Source organism: Lissotriton helveticus, chromosome 7 (genome assembly GCF_964261635.1).
Source record: "Lissotriton helveticus chromosome 7, aLisHel1.1, whole genome shotgun sequence".
In the NCBI taxonomy this organism is placed as follows: domain Eukaryota; kingdom Metazoa; phylum Chordata; class Amphibia; order Caudata; family Salamandridae; genus Lissotriton; species Lissotriton helveticus.
This window is the reverse complement of record NC_136068.1, coordinates 1016004555-1016022083: the sequence shown is the minus strand read 5'-3', so window position 1 is coordinate 1016022083 and position 17529 is coordinate 1016004555. Positions and strand designations below refer to the sequence as shown.

The following is a 17529-nucleotide window of genomic DNA, read 5'->3' as shown; positions in this document are numbered from 1 at the left end:
TCCTCACTGGCCTTCTTTAATCCATTCTCACCCCCATCCTTATCTTCCCCATACCTTCTACCCCAGGGCTTGTTTAGCCCCTCACAGTACTGACCTGAAAGTACATGAACCTCATCAGCTTGTTCACTTCCGGCTCCAGCACCTCCACCGTCTTCTCGTAGATCTCAACACGATTCGGCTGCTCATTGCATTTTACCTGAAAAGAGGACCACAGGAGTGTCACTCATGACAACTTGAGTGACTTTAGTCTTAGGCAATGGCTATGTCACTCCTAGGTAGTAGAAACACCCCTCATGGTCATGAGAGCCTTTACACAGTGGTACAGGGATGTTATTGAGTGATAAAAGGGACGACAATTATGGGCCAAACAGATCACACTCATTGGCAGAAGAGCCATCACTCAAGGAGGTAGTTCATGGGAAACAGCACTGCGCCAGGCAAGGGCAACAGGGAGATCATTCATGGGCAACAGGACATTTACTCATAAGGAAGCGACTTGTCCCTCATAGGGAATAAGAACATTATTCATTGGAAACGTGGACATCACTAATGTTCAAAGGAGATATTATGAAAAGGCGGCAGGAATATCATTCATAGGGATCATGGGACATTATAGAAAACTAGAATGTAGGCAGTCTGCAAGTCATAGGCATCAGGAGTGGGACTTATTGGCAATTGAACAGTTATTAATTTTCTTTAATCTTCTTTTCATTGACTTTCATCAGTAGCATCCAACTGCACAGTTATAGTTATTCACAGTGCAACATTTACAGCGCATTCTGACATGAATCACCACATGCGCCCTCAGCAGCTTCCACACCATCTATTTCACAAGAAAACAAATGGGGAGGGGCTGGGGTGTTACCTTCCTGATGAAGTATTTTCCTGCACGTACACATATCATTCAAAGCGGTATATTATTCGGGGATCAATCAATTTAATTAACATTTCTGTCCATTAAGCAGAGTCTTCCATCATTTTGTCATCTTTCTCACCGCCACAGCCCAATCGATGAAATCTTTTTTTCCTCCAGGCAAAACCTGGAGCAGTGGACTCACCCAGTGAGGCAACTAAATAACTTTGTTATGAATGTTGATGAACATTATGGAAATCAGCAGCGGATCCTAAGCATCAGTCCCAGATACACCAGTGCCAGTGACTGCGCACCCCCCCCTCGTACCTGTGGGATGGCTCGCGAGCAGCTCCTCCAGGTGTACAACATCACTGCATACTCGTGACCTTCCTCCAACATCTCATTCTGAAAAAGACACAGAAAACAGACCTGTGAGAAGACCCTCCACACCAGATCCCTGTTACTTCTCGTACACAAGGAGTTCACGCCTGCGATGCACAGCGATCAGGGATCATGTGGCTGGAGACTATGCTGCAGAGCCATGATAGCGCTCACGTCACTATCCCCATCACAGGCAGAAGCAACAGCAGACAGCTAGAGATCACTATCACCAGCACACACCCTTGTCGTCATGGACAGAGATTAGCACCTAGAAAACCTGGCGTGAAAAAGACCGTCTTTTAAACTTCTGCCACTCAGACACACTCTGTGAAAAACACCAAGCGTCATGCTAGGGAGGACAAGCCCTGGGATAAGCACACCACAAACAGGCCTAGGAGCAACACTGGGTCTAACAGCAAAGCTGAATACACTCAGACACAGCCTCATCCAACACTCACAAAAGACCAACAATTAGTCTTCAGAAATAAAATGAAGGCCATTATGTTTCATAAACGTGCGATTTGTCCAAAACTTGACTCTGAAATAAAACCTCAATCCTCATATCAACTGTTGATCTTCTAAAGTCTTTCCTCTACACATCTCTGCACTGCCTTCGATAGTTGTTATCGACGTATTCCCCTTCCCTACCTTCTCTACTTTGGGGCATCATCCCCCTACTCTCCCCTTTCACCACCTCATATGTCTCCATTCTGAAAGCTGGTTGCTAATACACAAGAATTATACATTGATAAATCACAAGAATCATCATCATTATACTGTCCTAAATCTCACCAATATTGTCTAGTATGACCTCTCTGAAATATAAATGTATATATGTGATATGTTTTCATATGTCCCTGGGGAAACATGGGGGGCGTGGCTTAGCAAGCCACGATGGCGGCTGTGTCTTGCTGAGGCTCTGCGATCGGGCTTGCATCTTGCCCGTTTCCAGAAATCGCCGGGAGCCTCAGCCAACGGAAAAATCACCAGCGGTGTAATCACACTTGAGGCACCTTCCAGGTGAGCCGCGGCCGTCGCTGAGGTGCGGCACCAGAAAAGGGAAATCTTTCCTGCCGGAGCGGTGCGCCAAGCTCCAAAATGGCGACCGCGACTCTGACCTACAGGGGCTGACACCACTGGGCCCTCGGATCTGGACCGGAGACCCGGGGACACATTCAATCGGGCCGAGGCCGCGGGGCTCCTGATCGGGCGGCGCGACTGGCCCGCGGAGGCGCACTCGGCGCTGGGCTCACCCCTGCAGGCGCGCATCGGCAAGCAAGATGGCGGCCACCGAGCCGGAGCTTCGTTTCACCAGCGCTCCGGTCCGGCCGGGTGTCTACCCGACTGCAGCTCCGAACTGAGGGGCCCCGGCGGACACACCACCAACGCGGCGCCTGGGCCTTCTGGTGACCGCGACGTCTCCCGCGAGTGGTGAGTGTCTGCTCCCTCCCCCCCCGGGGGTCCCCCAACACCAAGACCCCGGCGATCTGCGGCCCCCCTCCGAGACCTCTCAGGGGACGCCTGCCACCCCACTTCCTGGGCAGAGGGGAGGAGTGACCTGGACGTCCCTACCACCGCAAACGACCCGGTGGATCGAACTGCCTGACCCTGACATGGCGCCCGAGTAGTCCCAGATGCTGGGCTCGGCGCGGGCCTCCCCATAGAAGCGGCAGCGTTCCTCCAAGGCTAAGACGGCGGCAAGCCACAACAGAGACAATCCATCACCACCCCGGACCCGCAGGCACCTACCGCTTGAGCCTCCTCCCTGCCCAAATACTGACATATAGACTGTTCTTCGCCCTGAGGTGAGGAAGGGTGAACGCCAGCCATCTGCCCCGTCAAGAGCAGCTAGGAGCCCTCTTTCCCGGAGTGCCAGGACAGCGGGGGGGGAGCCCAAGGGGCACGCAGGCGACATCCGTCCCTGAAACGGCCATCGAGAAAATGCCGCACACAAGGACCTGGACACAAGCAAACACGACTCCTGCGGACCCCTCATTGTCGGCAAAACTGGACCAGGTGCTGGCAGCTATTGAACTGTCCCGGCTCTCAATGGAGGAACGATTTGGCGTCCTGACAACGGACATTAGCCTGATTCGCGACGACCATCGTAAGCTGGCGGACAGAGTGAAGGAGGGAGAGCGGATCGTGGCCGCGCTTCAACCCACGGTGAAAACGCAGGAAGCAGACATGAAGGTGGTCCTACGACGAGTGGCGGCCCTCGAGGAGCGCACGATCGATTTGGAGGGACGCTCGAGACGCTGCAACATCCGCGTCCTGGGGCTTCCGGAAGGGATTGAAAACTCGGACCCACTAACCTATATGGAATCATGGACCAGATCATTTACCCCCGAGTCGGAACGGTCAGCATTCTTCTCTATCGAAAGAGCTCACAGTGTCCCTGCCCGGAAACCCGAACCAGGTCGTCCTCCACGCCCCATGCTGGCTAAGTTCCTACACTTCCGAGACCGCGATGCGGTGCTCCGCGCGGCCCGGGTGGCGGGCCCCCTGCAAGTGGAGGACCAACAGGTCATGGTGTTCCCGGATTATGCTCGAGAAGTACAGCAGCAGCGCTCGACCTATCTGGAGGTTAAAAGGTGCCTCCGCGCAAACGATCTCCAGTACTCCCTACTGTTCCCAGCCCGCCTCAAGGTGCTCCATAACGGGAAGGCCTTGTTCTTCGCCACGGCGGAAGAGGCAAAGGATTGGGCGGAGTTCCACTGTCCGCTGATCCCCCAAGCCCGGACCCCAGCGGAGACACAACAATGACTCTAGACGACCCAGGAGACGGGGCACGAACCACACCCGGACAAGCCCTTCCAAAAGTCAAGCATCCTCCCCCTCGGGCTCGCCCGACCTCACGCAAATCATGCAGGAGAGGCGTGATGCCCTGAGAGCGGTGACGGAACTGCACACATCCCCCCAAGCATCGGACCTGGAAAGCCAACCGCACCTGTTCACCCCTGAGAAGGACCGGGACAGTGATGGCACAATGTCAGGATTTGGTTCGATTTCGTCCCCCCTCCTTGCCGTGCATACAAAGGACGCTGCCCCGGCTGACCAACCTGGCACCTCCTCATGATGATCTGAAAGACAATCACTGTATCCTCTTTTCTTGGTTGCTTAAAGCGCTGTGCGATGTTTGTGCGCCAATGATATATGACCAGTTGACTGTATGTGCACGCGCGCGATGGACATCTCTCCTACAACAGCCCGATCCGCGAATAAGCCCGGCAGTGACACATGCTGCCACCCCCGCAAAACCTTGTTATATTTCTCCCCTAGTGGGACACAAGTTTGGATATGCCACCCCCGGTGATATATCCCTGGTATTGGGACTGTTCCCCACCTTTGGTTCTACCTGTTGTTGCCCCCGTTAGACCCTCCCCCGCACATATGGAAGCATGGCGCGCAAGGGCACACGCGACACACATGACCTCACTGTCCTCGGGACCTGCAGGGGGGCCCCGCCCACGAGCACGATATCTTTGCAATGGCGATTCCAAGGTGGGACGTTAACGTCCTCACACTGAATGTACGGGGCCTTCACACACCTAGCAAACGCTACTCAGTTTACTCTTACATCAAACGTATGTCAGCTTGCGTTGCACTTTTACAAGAGACGCATACCAACACTACCGAACTGGGCCGACTACAGGCCAAATGGCGAGGGACCTTTTGCGCCACGACATACTCAGCATTCGCGCGTGGCGCTTTAGTGTGGGTTAGGCCAGGCACCCCTTTTCGAACACTCAGGCGGGTGGTTGACAGAGAGGGCAGATACGCACTATTAGAGGGAATCCTAGATGGGCAAGGGGTCCTCCTGGGCAGCATTTACGCCCCTAACACTGAGCAAGATAAATTTTGGGATCACCTCACAGGAGTCCTGGCCCAATTTACTGCAATTCCATGGATTTTGGGAGGGGACTACAATTGCACGTGGACAGATCACACCCCCCCCCCCGCATGCTCCCCAACCCCCCGACAAGCGGAACTCTTTAGAGCCTGGGCTACACACTGGGCGCTCACTGATGCGTGGCGGCACTTACACCCACTGGCCCGTGTTTACTCATTCCGCTCAATTCCTCACAACCTCCGGGTCCGTCTGGACAGGTTCTTATGCTCTGCGCCTATCCTCCCAAAGGTAACTTCATCGGACTACCTAGGTCGGATCCTCTCGGATCATGACGCTCACATTCTACGCCTGCTCTGGCGACCCCCACACCCACCGGTTCCCACTTGGCGCCTCCCTAGGGACTGCTTATCAGACCAGGTCTTCAGGGACACACACAAAACCAGCATACAGGAGTACTTCATACACAACACGGACTCTGCAACATCGACATTAGTGGAATGGGACGCATTCAAAGTGGTGGCGCGGGGGGAATGCATTAAACAGATTGCGGGGGTTCGCCGTGCACTAGAACAGACACTCCTCACATCGGAACAACGCCTGGCTACGCTTACTAAACAAACCGATGATTCGGAGGAGCACGCTGCGCTCACGGCCGAAGCGAAGCCGGTATACCAAGCTGCCTGCGCTGATCTTCGGAAATACAATTTTCGGGCCTATGCTTCCAGAGTCCACAAAGATCGGGACAAAACGGGAGCGATGCTTGCCTGGATGGCAAGGCAGGACACCGAGATCAAACCAATACGGATATTATCAATCCGGAAGGCGTACTAGTGCGATTTCAGGCCGAGATCCTCCTGGCGTTCCAACACTACTACGCAAAGGTATACGAGGCCCCAACCCGATACACTCCATCATGCGTGGACCGCTTCCTCGACTCGCTGACACTACCCGTGATATCGGACGCTGACAAGCGCACACTCGACACTAAAATAACACCCTCGGATGTCACCCAAGCACTACGTACCCTGTCCCGGAACAAAGCCCCGGGGCTCGACGGCTTCCCACTGGAGTACTACTCGACGTTTTCAGTCCTGCTGGCTCCCCGATTGGCTCGGATGTTTGCGGCGGCCCTCCGTCTGGGAATACTTCCCCAATCACTGCGGGAATCCGTGATTGTGACCTTCCCCAAGCCCCACAGGGACCCACTCCAACTGGGATCGTATCGTCCTATCACGCTCCTGTCGGCAGACTGTAAGATCCTCGGGAAGATCCTGGCAGACAGGTACGCCCAGGTCATACGCCCACTGGTCCACCCTGACCAGTGTGGGTTCGTGCCAGGTAGGAACACCTCACAAAACATCCGCCGTGTCTTCCACGTTCAGGATCAGGTTCGGGACAGATTCCCCCGCGCCGCTTGCCTGATTATGGATCTGGAAAAGGCGTTTGACACTCTCACCTGGCCGTACCTCTTTTCGATCCTACGTCGCCTCAACATTGGCCCGACACTCATGGCATACACTCGACTCCTATACGCCGACCTAACAACGCGAGTGCGGATTGGGAAACACATCTCCTCTGCATTTGAGGTTCGCCGAGGCACGAGACAGGGGTGCCCCCTGTCACCCCTTTTATTTGCCCTGGCCGTCGAGCTGCTGGCGGTCAGACTGCGCCAGGAGGGACTACACTGGGGCATCCCACTCGCGGACGACACCCATTGCGTCTCTATGTACGCAGATGACCTCCTCATATATGTCCGGGACATCGAGGCGGATCTAACTCCCATAGGAGTGGCGCTGACTGAGTTCGCAGACGCCTCGGGACTCCAGGTGAACTGGGACAAGTCTACGATCTATCCCTTCCACCCGCGCTTACCTCCCCGTGACGTTGGGCTGGGAACCCATAGACTCTCGTGGTCAGCGGAAGCTCCCCGGTACCTCGGTGTCCGCCTGTACCACTCTCCGGCAGACATCTTCGACGGTAATCACCGGAAGGTGCTCGCTAACCTGCGCCCGACTGTTGCCTTCTGGAACAAGCTCCCACTGGCCCCGGTAGGACGGATAGCCCTGGCCAAAATGGTGATGCTCCCCCGGCTTCTCTACCACTTCACGAACCTGCCGGTGGTGCCACCCAGATCCTTCTTCCGGGACCTCGACTCTCTCTTAGGTACCCTTATTTGGGGCGTGAACCGACTCAGAGTGGCCTTGAAAACCCTCCAACTTCCCACAACACAAGGTGGGCTGGGGGCTCCTTCCTTCGAGTCCTACTTCCTGGCAGCGCAGCTCCAATGGCTGTCGTATTGGACGGCGGACCGTTACACTCAGGAGACTTTTACCCCGACCGGTAGAGTTCCGACTCCGGAGCTCTCCCGTCTTCTCCTCCCGGGCACCAAACCCCGAAGTACGTACCCCCTTCAAGTCACGATAGCGCGTCGATGTATGATGCGGGTCCACCGGATGGACCCCGGTAGAACCCCATACTGCCCCAGACAGGACTCCTATTTCTCGGCGCCAATGCTGGCTGAATGGACACATTGCGCCATCACGGATATGGAGTCGCTCTTCGAGGAAGGACAGCTGAAACCGATCAATCAGCTGGTCGCAGAATATGACCTTCCCCCAGGTCAATTCCTCAGACATCGACAGCTGCTCGAGGGATTTCGACCCTACCATAATCTCAGGGCAGGTGAACCAGACACACACCCAGTAATACACGCAATCCTACACATGGGAGTGGGACGCCACTTGGTCACCTGGTTATGTAAATCGATCCAGGAACTCTCGCACGCCCCCCTGACGGCCCTACGGGCCGCATGGGAGGAAGACATCGGTCGCGCATTACATGACTCAGAGTGGAACAAGGCGCTCGAGGCCCCTAAACGCGTCTCTAGGAATGCTCGATTCAAAAACATTCAATACTATATACTGCACAGGGCATACCTCACCCAGGCGCGCCTACAACGGTTTTACCCATCTACACAATTCCTATGCCCCAGATGTCGATCCCCCGAGGCAGATTTTCGTCACATGTTTTGGAGCTGCCCCGACCTCCACCCCTTGTGGAAAACGGTGCACGACACACTGGCGGATCTCACGGGCCTCACAACACTAGCCTCCTGGGAGTCCAGTGCACTAGGCATCTTTCATGTCCCTAAACAAGAACCAGTACATAGGTGCTTCATATCCTTGGCACTGCTGCTAGCAAACAGATGCATAGCTATGCATTGGCGATCGCCGGAGTGTCCCCCTATAGCAGCTTGGACGGGGGCAGTTTGTAAGTGGGCGGCGGCGGAGGAGGATGCCCTGAGGGAGGAGGAGGCCAGAGGTGCGCGTAAGCATCCCGTTTCCATGGCGTGGGCCATGCTCCTCCATAGCTTCCGGCAGTCCCTGCACACAGAAGACCCACCTACGCCCCCCCCCTCACTCGAGTGAGCATATAGTCCCTGGTCAAGGCCCTGTCCCCACACTGACCATCCCACTACACACACACACGGAACGCCCCCTCTCTCTGACTGCTCTACCTTAATATGAGTGCACACTGAGGGAACCCCCTGTCTCCCGACATCCGACACTTGGTTTTTCCTCTACCGGCTCTTGCCTACGCCTATTTGCTCCCTCCCACAGTTATGTCCCCCCAGTTACTGGTAATACAGTTATAAGAACTATACAGACCCCGAGCCTATGCCACCAAGGCGGGAATTCATGTACCCACTTGTATCCTCCTTTCTCCCTTACGGAGCACGGTTATATGACCCCAGCCTGAGAACATATCTGATTGATCTGTACTGTTTAATGGAAGGAATACCAAATTCCACAAGTTTATATACAGAAATGTTGCGCGCACGCCTGACCGTGGCTGAATGTTGATGCCACGCCGGCAGTTGATCCACTATGTACCCAGGTGTTATGATGCAACAATAAAAACAAATTTAAAAAACAAAATGTCCCTGGGGAAACATCATATTAGAAATAAAACTATGTTAAGCGCCGACAATACCCTTCAGAAAAATCCCAAAGTATAAACATAAAATGAATAAGTACAAAACATAAAACCCCTTGTTACCAGTTTCCCATAAGTGGGCCCGATAATTGCGACCCCTAGAGGTACCCTTACTGCCTGGATTGTTATCATTAGGGGTCGAAAAAAATGGCCCATGACGAGTTAAATCCTGAGGGACAACTTAGGGATGGTAATAAATGGGGGAATCAGATTGAACAAATTCAGTTCTCCTGGGTATTACTTATTTCTGAATTGATTTTCACTGGGGATCTCAGCTGCTTTGATCAGCATGAATACAGTCCTGAGCTGGAACCCAATGCAGCACTGACAGCAAAGGGATGCATGGTGTATGTAGCTGCGAAATTTGCTTTCTGTTTGTGCCTACTCGTAATATTCTAGTTGGAGGGTAAGGTGCACTGATACCGAGATTGGAGATTGGGGAATTGGACTTGGCATCCTAAATTATCATGTTAGAACTTTGGTGGGACCCTGTTCTTATTTTTCTGGTACGTGGCTTTGGGTAAATTCGTTGTATGATTGTTTTGGCAACTCATATGCATATAGTTGCCCACCTTCTCACCCAGACTCACAAACCATATCAGAGGGCATACACATTTTCTTTTTTTGTTTTTACTTTATCGTTTTGGCAATAGAGAAATCAATACAGGCATACATGATCATTAGCGATGGCGTGGCATGAAAACCATATATATGCAAGCAACTAATACAAAACTACCTTGTCACAATGTAGCAATGAAATCGACATTTCTTAAACGGATAATAATCCGCTGGGCAACAAGACATTGCAATGAAAAAAATAATCATCATCGCCCACCCCCGTCAGATCCTGCCTTGAATTGGCATTAATCGCCCCAGAGACTGCTGCAGTGTAATGACCACAGACAATTGAGCCATGAAAACAACCTGATAAGCTGAGTGGAGGATGAAGGTTGAGCAAACCAAACTAAGGATGGAGTAGGATAGACATATCACCCCAAACCTTCTGGAACTATTCCATTGTGTGGCTGAGAGGTGGCAACTGACTGAAGGCCGTTCACGTATAACCGGTATGGGCCCCAAATGTTTTTAGATCGCGAGGTCCCTGGTAGGATATCAGCATATACCTCGAAGTTTGTGTTGCAATAAGCCAGGCTGCAAAGCCAGCCTGCCAGGGTCGGGGCAGCTTTGCGGCCCCACAGTAGGGCAATTTCGTGTTTAGCTAACAAGTAAACTGAGGGATGCAAACCGCCGGACATGTTTGGGAAAGTTCACAGTATATCCCAGTAGCGCTACTTCCGGAACGGGGGTAAGTCTCAACTTAGTAATGGTACTTAATTTGTTCTGTACTTCCTCCCAGTATGTACGAAGCTTGGGGCAATCCATGTGAGGTGAGCAAAGTCGGCGTGTGGGGCAGCGCATTTGTGGCAAGTGTGGGGTCTAGTGGGGTCCAGCCTATGTGCTTTAGCAGGGGTAAAGTACATTCGCTGTAGGAACTTATAATGTAATAGCTTATGTCTACTATTTAATGAGACATTGTTTAACCCATTGATCATCTGTAATTGCATGTCCAAGGTCTGTCTCCCAGTCTGCATGGATTTAATCGTAGTGTATGGGTCGTAGGGACGCGCAGGATTTGTACAATTTAGAGATGAGATGTGCCCCAGTTGGTTTTTCTATTATGAGTGTAAGAGGAGGAAAGGTCTCTGGCTCAAGGGGGGAGCCAGGAATCGCAGCACGCAGTGCCGATCGGATACAGCTAAGAACAAAGCTGTCCATGAATGTGGCGGTCTGGAAACGGGCATCTTCTGATGGGGAAAAAATATGTCCTTCCGGATGCAAGTCCTGGACCGTAGTGATGTCAAACAAGGTTAAAGAGCGCTGGATCAATTTTTTGCCGGTAATTGGGAGCCAGCGAGCGTTAGGGACCGGCAAAGCAGAGGAGTATAGCAAAGGAGCAGCGGTGATCCGTCGTAGTTTCTCCCAGGCCCAGCTAGTGGTGGAAACTGTCTGTATGTCAGAGGGGTCGCAGGCACTCCCCCAGGCAACACGGTCGATAACCGTTCAGGAAGGACAAAATCTGCCTCTGGTCACAGATAGGGTATCCACGTATCCCGGTGGTACCATGCATAGGAGAGCAGCACTGGGCAATTAAATAATACAGTTGAAAATCTGGTACTCCTTAGCCACCTCTTTTGTATGGCAAGGTAAGAATTTGCCGTGAACACGAGCTTGCTTGCCACCCCATATCAGTCTAATAAGGACTTTGCGCAAGTGTAAAAATAACCCATTAGTGAGTGGGATAGGAATGTTGTTAAAAAAATACAAACATTTGGGCAATACGATCATTTTGAGAATAGCGAACTGGCCAGCCATGGATAAGGGGAAGTGCAACCATCTCTCAATCTGAGATTCAAGTGCTGTAATAGCTTGACCATAATTGAGCCGAAGGATCTGTGTGGTATCAAGGTGTATATGAATGCCTAGGTATTTGACGGAGTCGGTGCACCACTGCAAAGGAAATTCGCATTCCCAGGGGGTGGTGCTGGAGGTAAGTAGAAATATCACTGACTTATGCCAGTTTATACCATGGCCAAAAAAAAGGCCAAACCGGAGTATATCCCTGATGAGGGGCTCCAAGTTTACCTGGGGGTCTCTAACGTAAAGGATGGTGTCATCCGTGTATAGGGAAACTAGAAGGGGGGCAGTTTTAAATTGTAAGCCTCTTTGCAGATGTCTTTCCTGAAAATGCCTTATCAGGTGGTCCATGGCCAATATAAAGAATAGGGGAGAAAGGGGGCAGCCCTGCAGCGTGCCGCGCGAAAGGGAGAACGGCTGGGACAAAGTTCGGTTTATGCATAGCCGAGCCGTAGGGCTGCTGTACAGCAGGGCAGTGGTAGGCGATAAAACCAATCGGCATGCCCATACGGCGCATAACGTAGAGGAAGAATGGGCCATTCCAAAGAATCAAAGGCCTTTGCAGTGTCTAATAAAAATGGAAGCCGCCGGAACTGTGGGATCGATTCTATGAAGGACCGAAAAAAGAGTTCTTAAATTTAAAGAAGTGGATAGGTGGGGATTGAACCCAGATTGAGCCGGGGAAATGATGAATTTCATCAACTGAGAAAGACGATTGGCCACTATTTTGGCTAATATTTTGTAGTCCAGGTTTAGGAGGAACAGGGGCCCATATGAACCACACGACGTTGGGTCTTTTCCAGGTTTAGTAAGAAGGATCACAACTGCCTCTCGGGGCGTAGGGGGCAGCATCTGTTTTTCAAGGGCCTCTGCATATACCTCAATCAATTGCGGAACCAGTAGATACGGATAAGTTTGATAAATGTCCCCAGTGAAGCAATCAAGGCCGGGGGCTGAGGAACAGCGGAGGGTAGCGATCGCACCCCGGACCTCGGATTCCATTATTGGTTTGGTGAGGAAATCTTGCATATCCTTTTCCAGATATACTAAAGCTATTTCCGAAAAATGCGCCTCTTGGGCCGATTGGTTGCTTCCCATTTTAGTGGAGTACAAAGCAGTGAAGTATTCTAAAAATTCCTCATGAATATCTAAAGTGGAAGTGAGGTTACTACTCAGAAGTAGAGTGTATTTCAGTGATAAAGTCTTTGCTGTAGGGAGGCCTCAACATCTGCGCCAGTGACCTTCCCGGTCTCTCACCCTCACCCTCCCCGTACCGTCTAGCTGATTGGTATTTACCCAAGTAAAGGATCTCACGGAAAGCTGCGTTGTGATATTCGAGCAGTAGGGCCAACTGCCGGCTAGCCGCGTCTGGGGTCAAGGAGCGCAGGGAAACGTCATCAAGGGCTGTGAGTTCCCGTTCAATATGGGTAATGGTGGAACGTAGGCTTATCAGCAACCAAGAGTGCTTAGCTATGCACACTCCCCGTATGTACGCCTTAAAGCGCTCCCACAAGACTGCAGGAGCCTCGCGAACCTCCTCTTTAAACACAACATCAAGGAACGCTCGGCTAGGGAAGCGCCATTGGCGCTCAAACCCCTCTGGGCGTGGAATATTCAGACGGAGCAGAACCGGAGAATGGTCCGAGTAAGTTCTAGGAAGCATATTAAGAATCTGAAACCAATTGGAGATAGCCGGGGACACTAACCAGTAATCTATTCTCATCCAGGTATTGTGCTGCCCAGCGTAATGTGTGTAGTCAGTGTGGGTGGGATGGCGCTGGCGCCAAATGCCAATTAGGGAAAGCTGGTCACATAGGACCATGAGGGCGTGCCAGGAGTGTGGTTTAGTGTCTGGGGTGGATGCCGGGCTGTCTAGTGCAGTGTTAAGGAGTAAACTAAAATCCCCCCCAAGCAAAAGTAGACAGGGGTCGAGTTTTAGTAGCTCTGCTTGTAGTGCATGGTAGAATTCAGGTGAATCAGCGTTTGGAGCGTAGACACACACCAATGCCTTTTTATGTCCCATGAGTGATCCCGTGACAAGAACGTATCTCCCTTTCCTGTCACCAACGACGGAGCCCTGGCTAAAGGGGACTCATTTGTGAATGAGTATGGCCACACCTCTGGCAGACAGCAGTGCCAGGCCATGCATGGGGCACACACTGTGGGAGCGGGGGCCCCTCAACAGTATATCCAGTGTCCCAGTGACTGGCCGGTCTCAAGGCAGGCAGCAGCACGAAGTGGAGGCCTCTTGGGGATCTCGCCGATGGTACCAGGCAAACGGGAAAGCCCCAAGGGCGTTCTTCCACTGAGGAGGCCTCAGACGGCAGGTCCTCTCTCGGAGACCGAGAACCGCCAGGCAGTAAAAGCGGCAGCCCAGTCCCCCCCCCCCATACCCCCCCCCCCCCCCCAAGAGTGGATGATATTGGCAACAGGGCCTAATGTTTTTGTGAAATACAGTGTCTAGTCCTGTTTATAAAGAGGTCTTGGGATATAACCAGGACCCAAGAGACAGTATCACCTATTAGTTTTTATATTTGGGCCATATTTTTAATTATTCTATTTTACTCATGCTAAAGGAGTCATGTACTTCTTAGAATTTATAGCAGTTACTGGACATTTAGTTCATTGTGTGCTATTTGACTGTTATGTTCAATCACAATTTCTAAACCCTACTGCCCGCCATAGTGAGCTTCGAAAAGTCGATTTGCTATTCTTTTACAGTCAAGAGTCCAAAGGGAAGACATAGTCATTCATTTAGAGTGCAACAACACTGAAGGCGCTGGGACACTGAGGGTTTATGCCCACACAAGATACCACCCAGTAACCAAAGACTACCCCAGGACCCAAGAAATGGCATTGCTTTTATTCTGCAGAAAACGTTTAAATAAATCGAAAAGCAGCCAAACCAGAAGTATCTTTAATGTTTATATAAAATGATTTTTTTGGAGGTGAATGAAATTTGAAGCAGTGCAGTGACAAATATTACACATAATGAAGGGACATTCACAAATCCACAGTTCCTTTTTGTGACTTTTTGAAAATTCCCTTGACATTTGAAAGGTTGCGTTTCTTGGAATAGGAAAAAAACTGTAAGCATTCACCTGTGGTTTGAAATGGCTAGGCCGAATGTTATCTCTGTTTCTAGGAAGGCAAAGAGGAAATTAAGAAACTCCTTTAAAGAGGGGAAATTGTCAAACCCATTGGCAAACCTATTTGAAGTGAAGCAATTATAGCTCTCTTTTGATGAGAAGGGTTTACACCTCCTTAGCTTCTAGGAGTTGTACAAAGATAAACATTTTAGAAAGAGAAATAGCTAGGAGTCATTAACTTAATTGGTCTTACTCCATTGTCTGAATATGGTAAAAATGTGACTTTGCATGGCTATTAAAACTTAGGACTCCAACGTCTTAATCTAAGATTCGAGGCCATGACACAATTAGGCTTTAATATACTCTTTATTTTGAGATCTGAACAATACACTGCATTTCAATTTGATCAGCGCCCCAGTGATTCATTAAGTGTCACACTACTGCACCCCAATGCGATTGATGGACTTTGGTGGAAAGACCTGTGGATAAGTTTGACCCCTGGGACCATTGCATCAGTTTGTGCTAGCCTAGCCGCGTTCCTGTCTGGGTATAAGGGTCCATCCTTGTTGTTGCATATATTCTAACATTGCTGCAGTGACATTTGTATGCGTACACAAAGTGTAAATGTAATGGACCTCCATGGTGCATTGCACATCCTATGGTGCTGCTACTGCAGGTAATTAAAGAGTCCCTGAACCCTGTAGTTTGGACGGTGATGGCATGGTCAAAGTAACGTGCGCGATGTAGAGGATGACATGGTAGCTAAAGATGAAGACTGAGGGCCAAATTTATATTCTGACAGATGGAGTCTTCTCCATTGGCCTGGTAGAGGATTTACACTTGCACGGTCGAGAATACTTCGCCCACCAGATTTATAAATGATTGCCAAGCAGGCGGTCCTTATTTAAAGGCATTGGTGGGTCCTGACAATGCATTTTACTGTTTGCTGCAAGGCAAACAGTATTCTTTTTTTCTATTCATAAAGAAAAACCTATAACTGAATTTTCTTTTTGAAAATAAAAAATGTAATGCTCCCCTCGCCTTGGGAGGATTCTCATACGGCAAGGTGAGCATTAGAATGGCTTTACTGTACCTTACCACAAGGTTTTACCTTGCCTGGAGGTAAGCAACAGTAAAAAGGACGACATGTCCACCCATCTAAATTGGGTGGGCAGACATGTAGCCATTTTTTCGGATGGCCCTCACTCCACAGGGTGGTCAGAGATATTTGCACATGGCAGAGACAGTGTAGTCTCCACCGTGGCCAAATTTAGGGTCTGCCTGCAATTTAATTTTGCAGGGGGGCCACTGTATTGGCAAGAAGGGTATTCCATTGTGACAGAGTACAGTCTATACCAATATATAAATCACGTCCTGAAAGGCACCGGGGATGAAGAGATTAAAGTGTGCAAGTGGACAAAGTGCTTGGGAGAGCCAAAGAGATACAAGGTCAGTACCATTGGCCTCCTGATCCTTACTGCTGGGGTTTGTTGCTTAATGCAACACTATTTCTGTTTGCAGTTATATTTATTCTGCAATGGTTACTGTGAACATCACAATCAGGTTTTTTTCCCCCTAAGCCATCAATTTTAAATATGCTTGTTTTTTTCAAGAGTAATGGGCCACTAACTAAACAACAATCGTTACTCATAGTCATGTTTCTTCATTGCAAAGCCACAAAAGAACTCAAGTTAGGGTTTTTGGGCCTTTAGGACACATATTTATCATGATTTCATTTTCTTCCTATACACTTGATATTGTTGTTTAACTTATGGTTGGAAAGGTAGGGTTGAACCGACCAGGATGGAACACTGTGCAAACCACCTCTGAGCTGCTCTAGATGTTGAGATTACAACTGATTCCAGGGACTGGATCCTAAGGTGTGTGATGATGATGATGATGGTGCATACTACTTTTAAGAAAGGATAGTAGAAGGCAATGTCTATACAGAATAGAATACTCCCCAGATGTGGGTAGGAAGGGGAGGAGTCCTTTGAGATTACGTAAAACTCAGATCAGCACAGCAGCTCAAAGAGTGATAAGATGCAACAGGTAGTAGAGAGGAGCCTAGAGCTTTTATAGCTGCTGGCAGGAGAAAAAGCAAAGGAAGGCAAGATGCAGGAGAAAAGTGGTCCTATGCCAGGGATTGCATAGGGTTTGGAATCTTCCAGCACAATCAAAATCAAGGCCTAAAACAATGCAAAATAATTCCAAAGAATGTTACAATGGTTAGTACATGGATAAATTAGCAGTAGAAAAACTGCACTTTTTGGTAATGTTGAAATGCAAATGATCTACACATTATAGAAAAATACCTTCTCAAATTACTTTACTGTTTTGAATCAGCATAAAACACACATGGAAAAGTTTGTTATGCTCCCAACATGCTTTGCAAAGTGTATAAGGAAGAAGCAGCAGCAGCAACCTTTTCTATTTTTCCAGAGCTCCATTTTTAGAATTCTATTAAAGTATTATCATTTTTCCACAATAACTTATGTGAAAGTTTTATATTTTTTGCCAATAAAAGTGAAAAACCCATAGTTGACCTGGAGGCACAGTAATTCAGAATAAAAGTGTGACCTCTGGCGACTATCTCGAAGTCTGTGCAAATTGCATAGTGGATTGGAAACCATACAAAGGCTGGAAATCGCTGGTGTCTACTCATGTACACATAGCTTTCGAGAAACCTGTAGCAGACTGGTGTGTGGGTAACCGATGGAAGATGCTTGGAAGACGGTGTGATCCATATGTTGCTTTAACACATAAAGCCATAAGATGTTGGCTGGTTCGATACCTATGGAATGACCCTGTGAAATTGGCAGTACGTACAGCAGTAGCATGTACAGAATCATATGAAATGAAAAGACAGAGCCATGGACGGATTCTTACAGGAGTGGAGAGCACCATGGCATGATCAATGCTGCATTTGGATATTACTGGAC

General features: G+C 49.9%; 1 protein-coding gene across 4 annotated transcripts in view; it reads right to left on the bottom strand.

Moving 5' to 3' along the window:
• CYFIP2 (cytoplasmic FMR1 interacting protein 2) overlaps window positions 1–17529 on the bottom strand; it is a 197798-nt gene that overhangs the window by 135222 nt on the left and 45047 nt on the right. For 3 of the 4 annotated variants that reach the window (XM_078653712.1, XM_078653714.1, XM_078653713.1), the window contains exons 1-2: window positions 1181–1253; window positions 95–196 (exon numbers count right to left, since the gene is read on the bottom strand). In XM_078653712.1, the coding sequence (XP_078509838.1) occupies window positions 95–196; window positions 1181–1252 (174 nt within the window). In that variant the 5' untranslated portion in view covers window position 1253. Of the gene's footprint in view, window positions 1–94; window positions 197–1180; window positions 1259–17529 lie in introns of those variants that run through there. The other variant, XM_078653715.1, reaches the window with a different exon arrangement.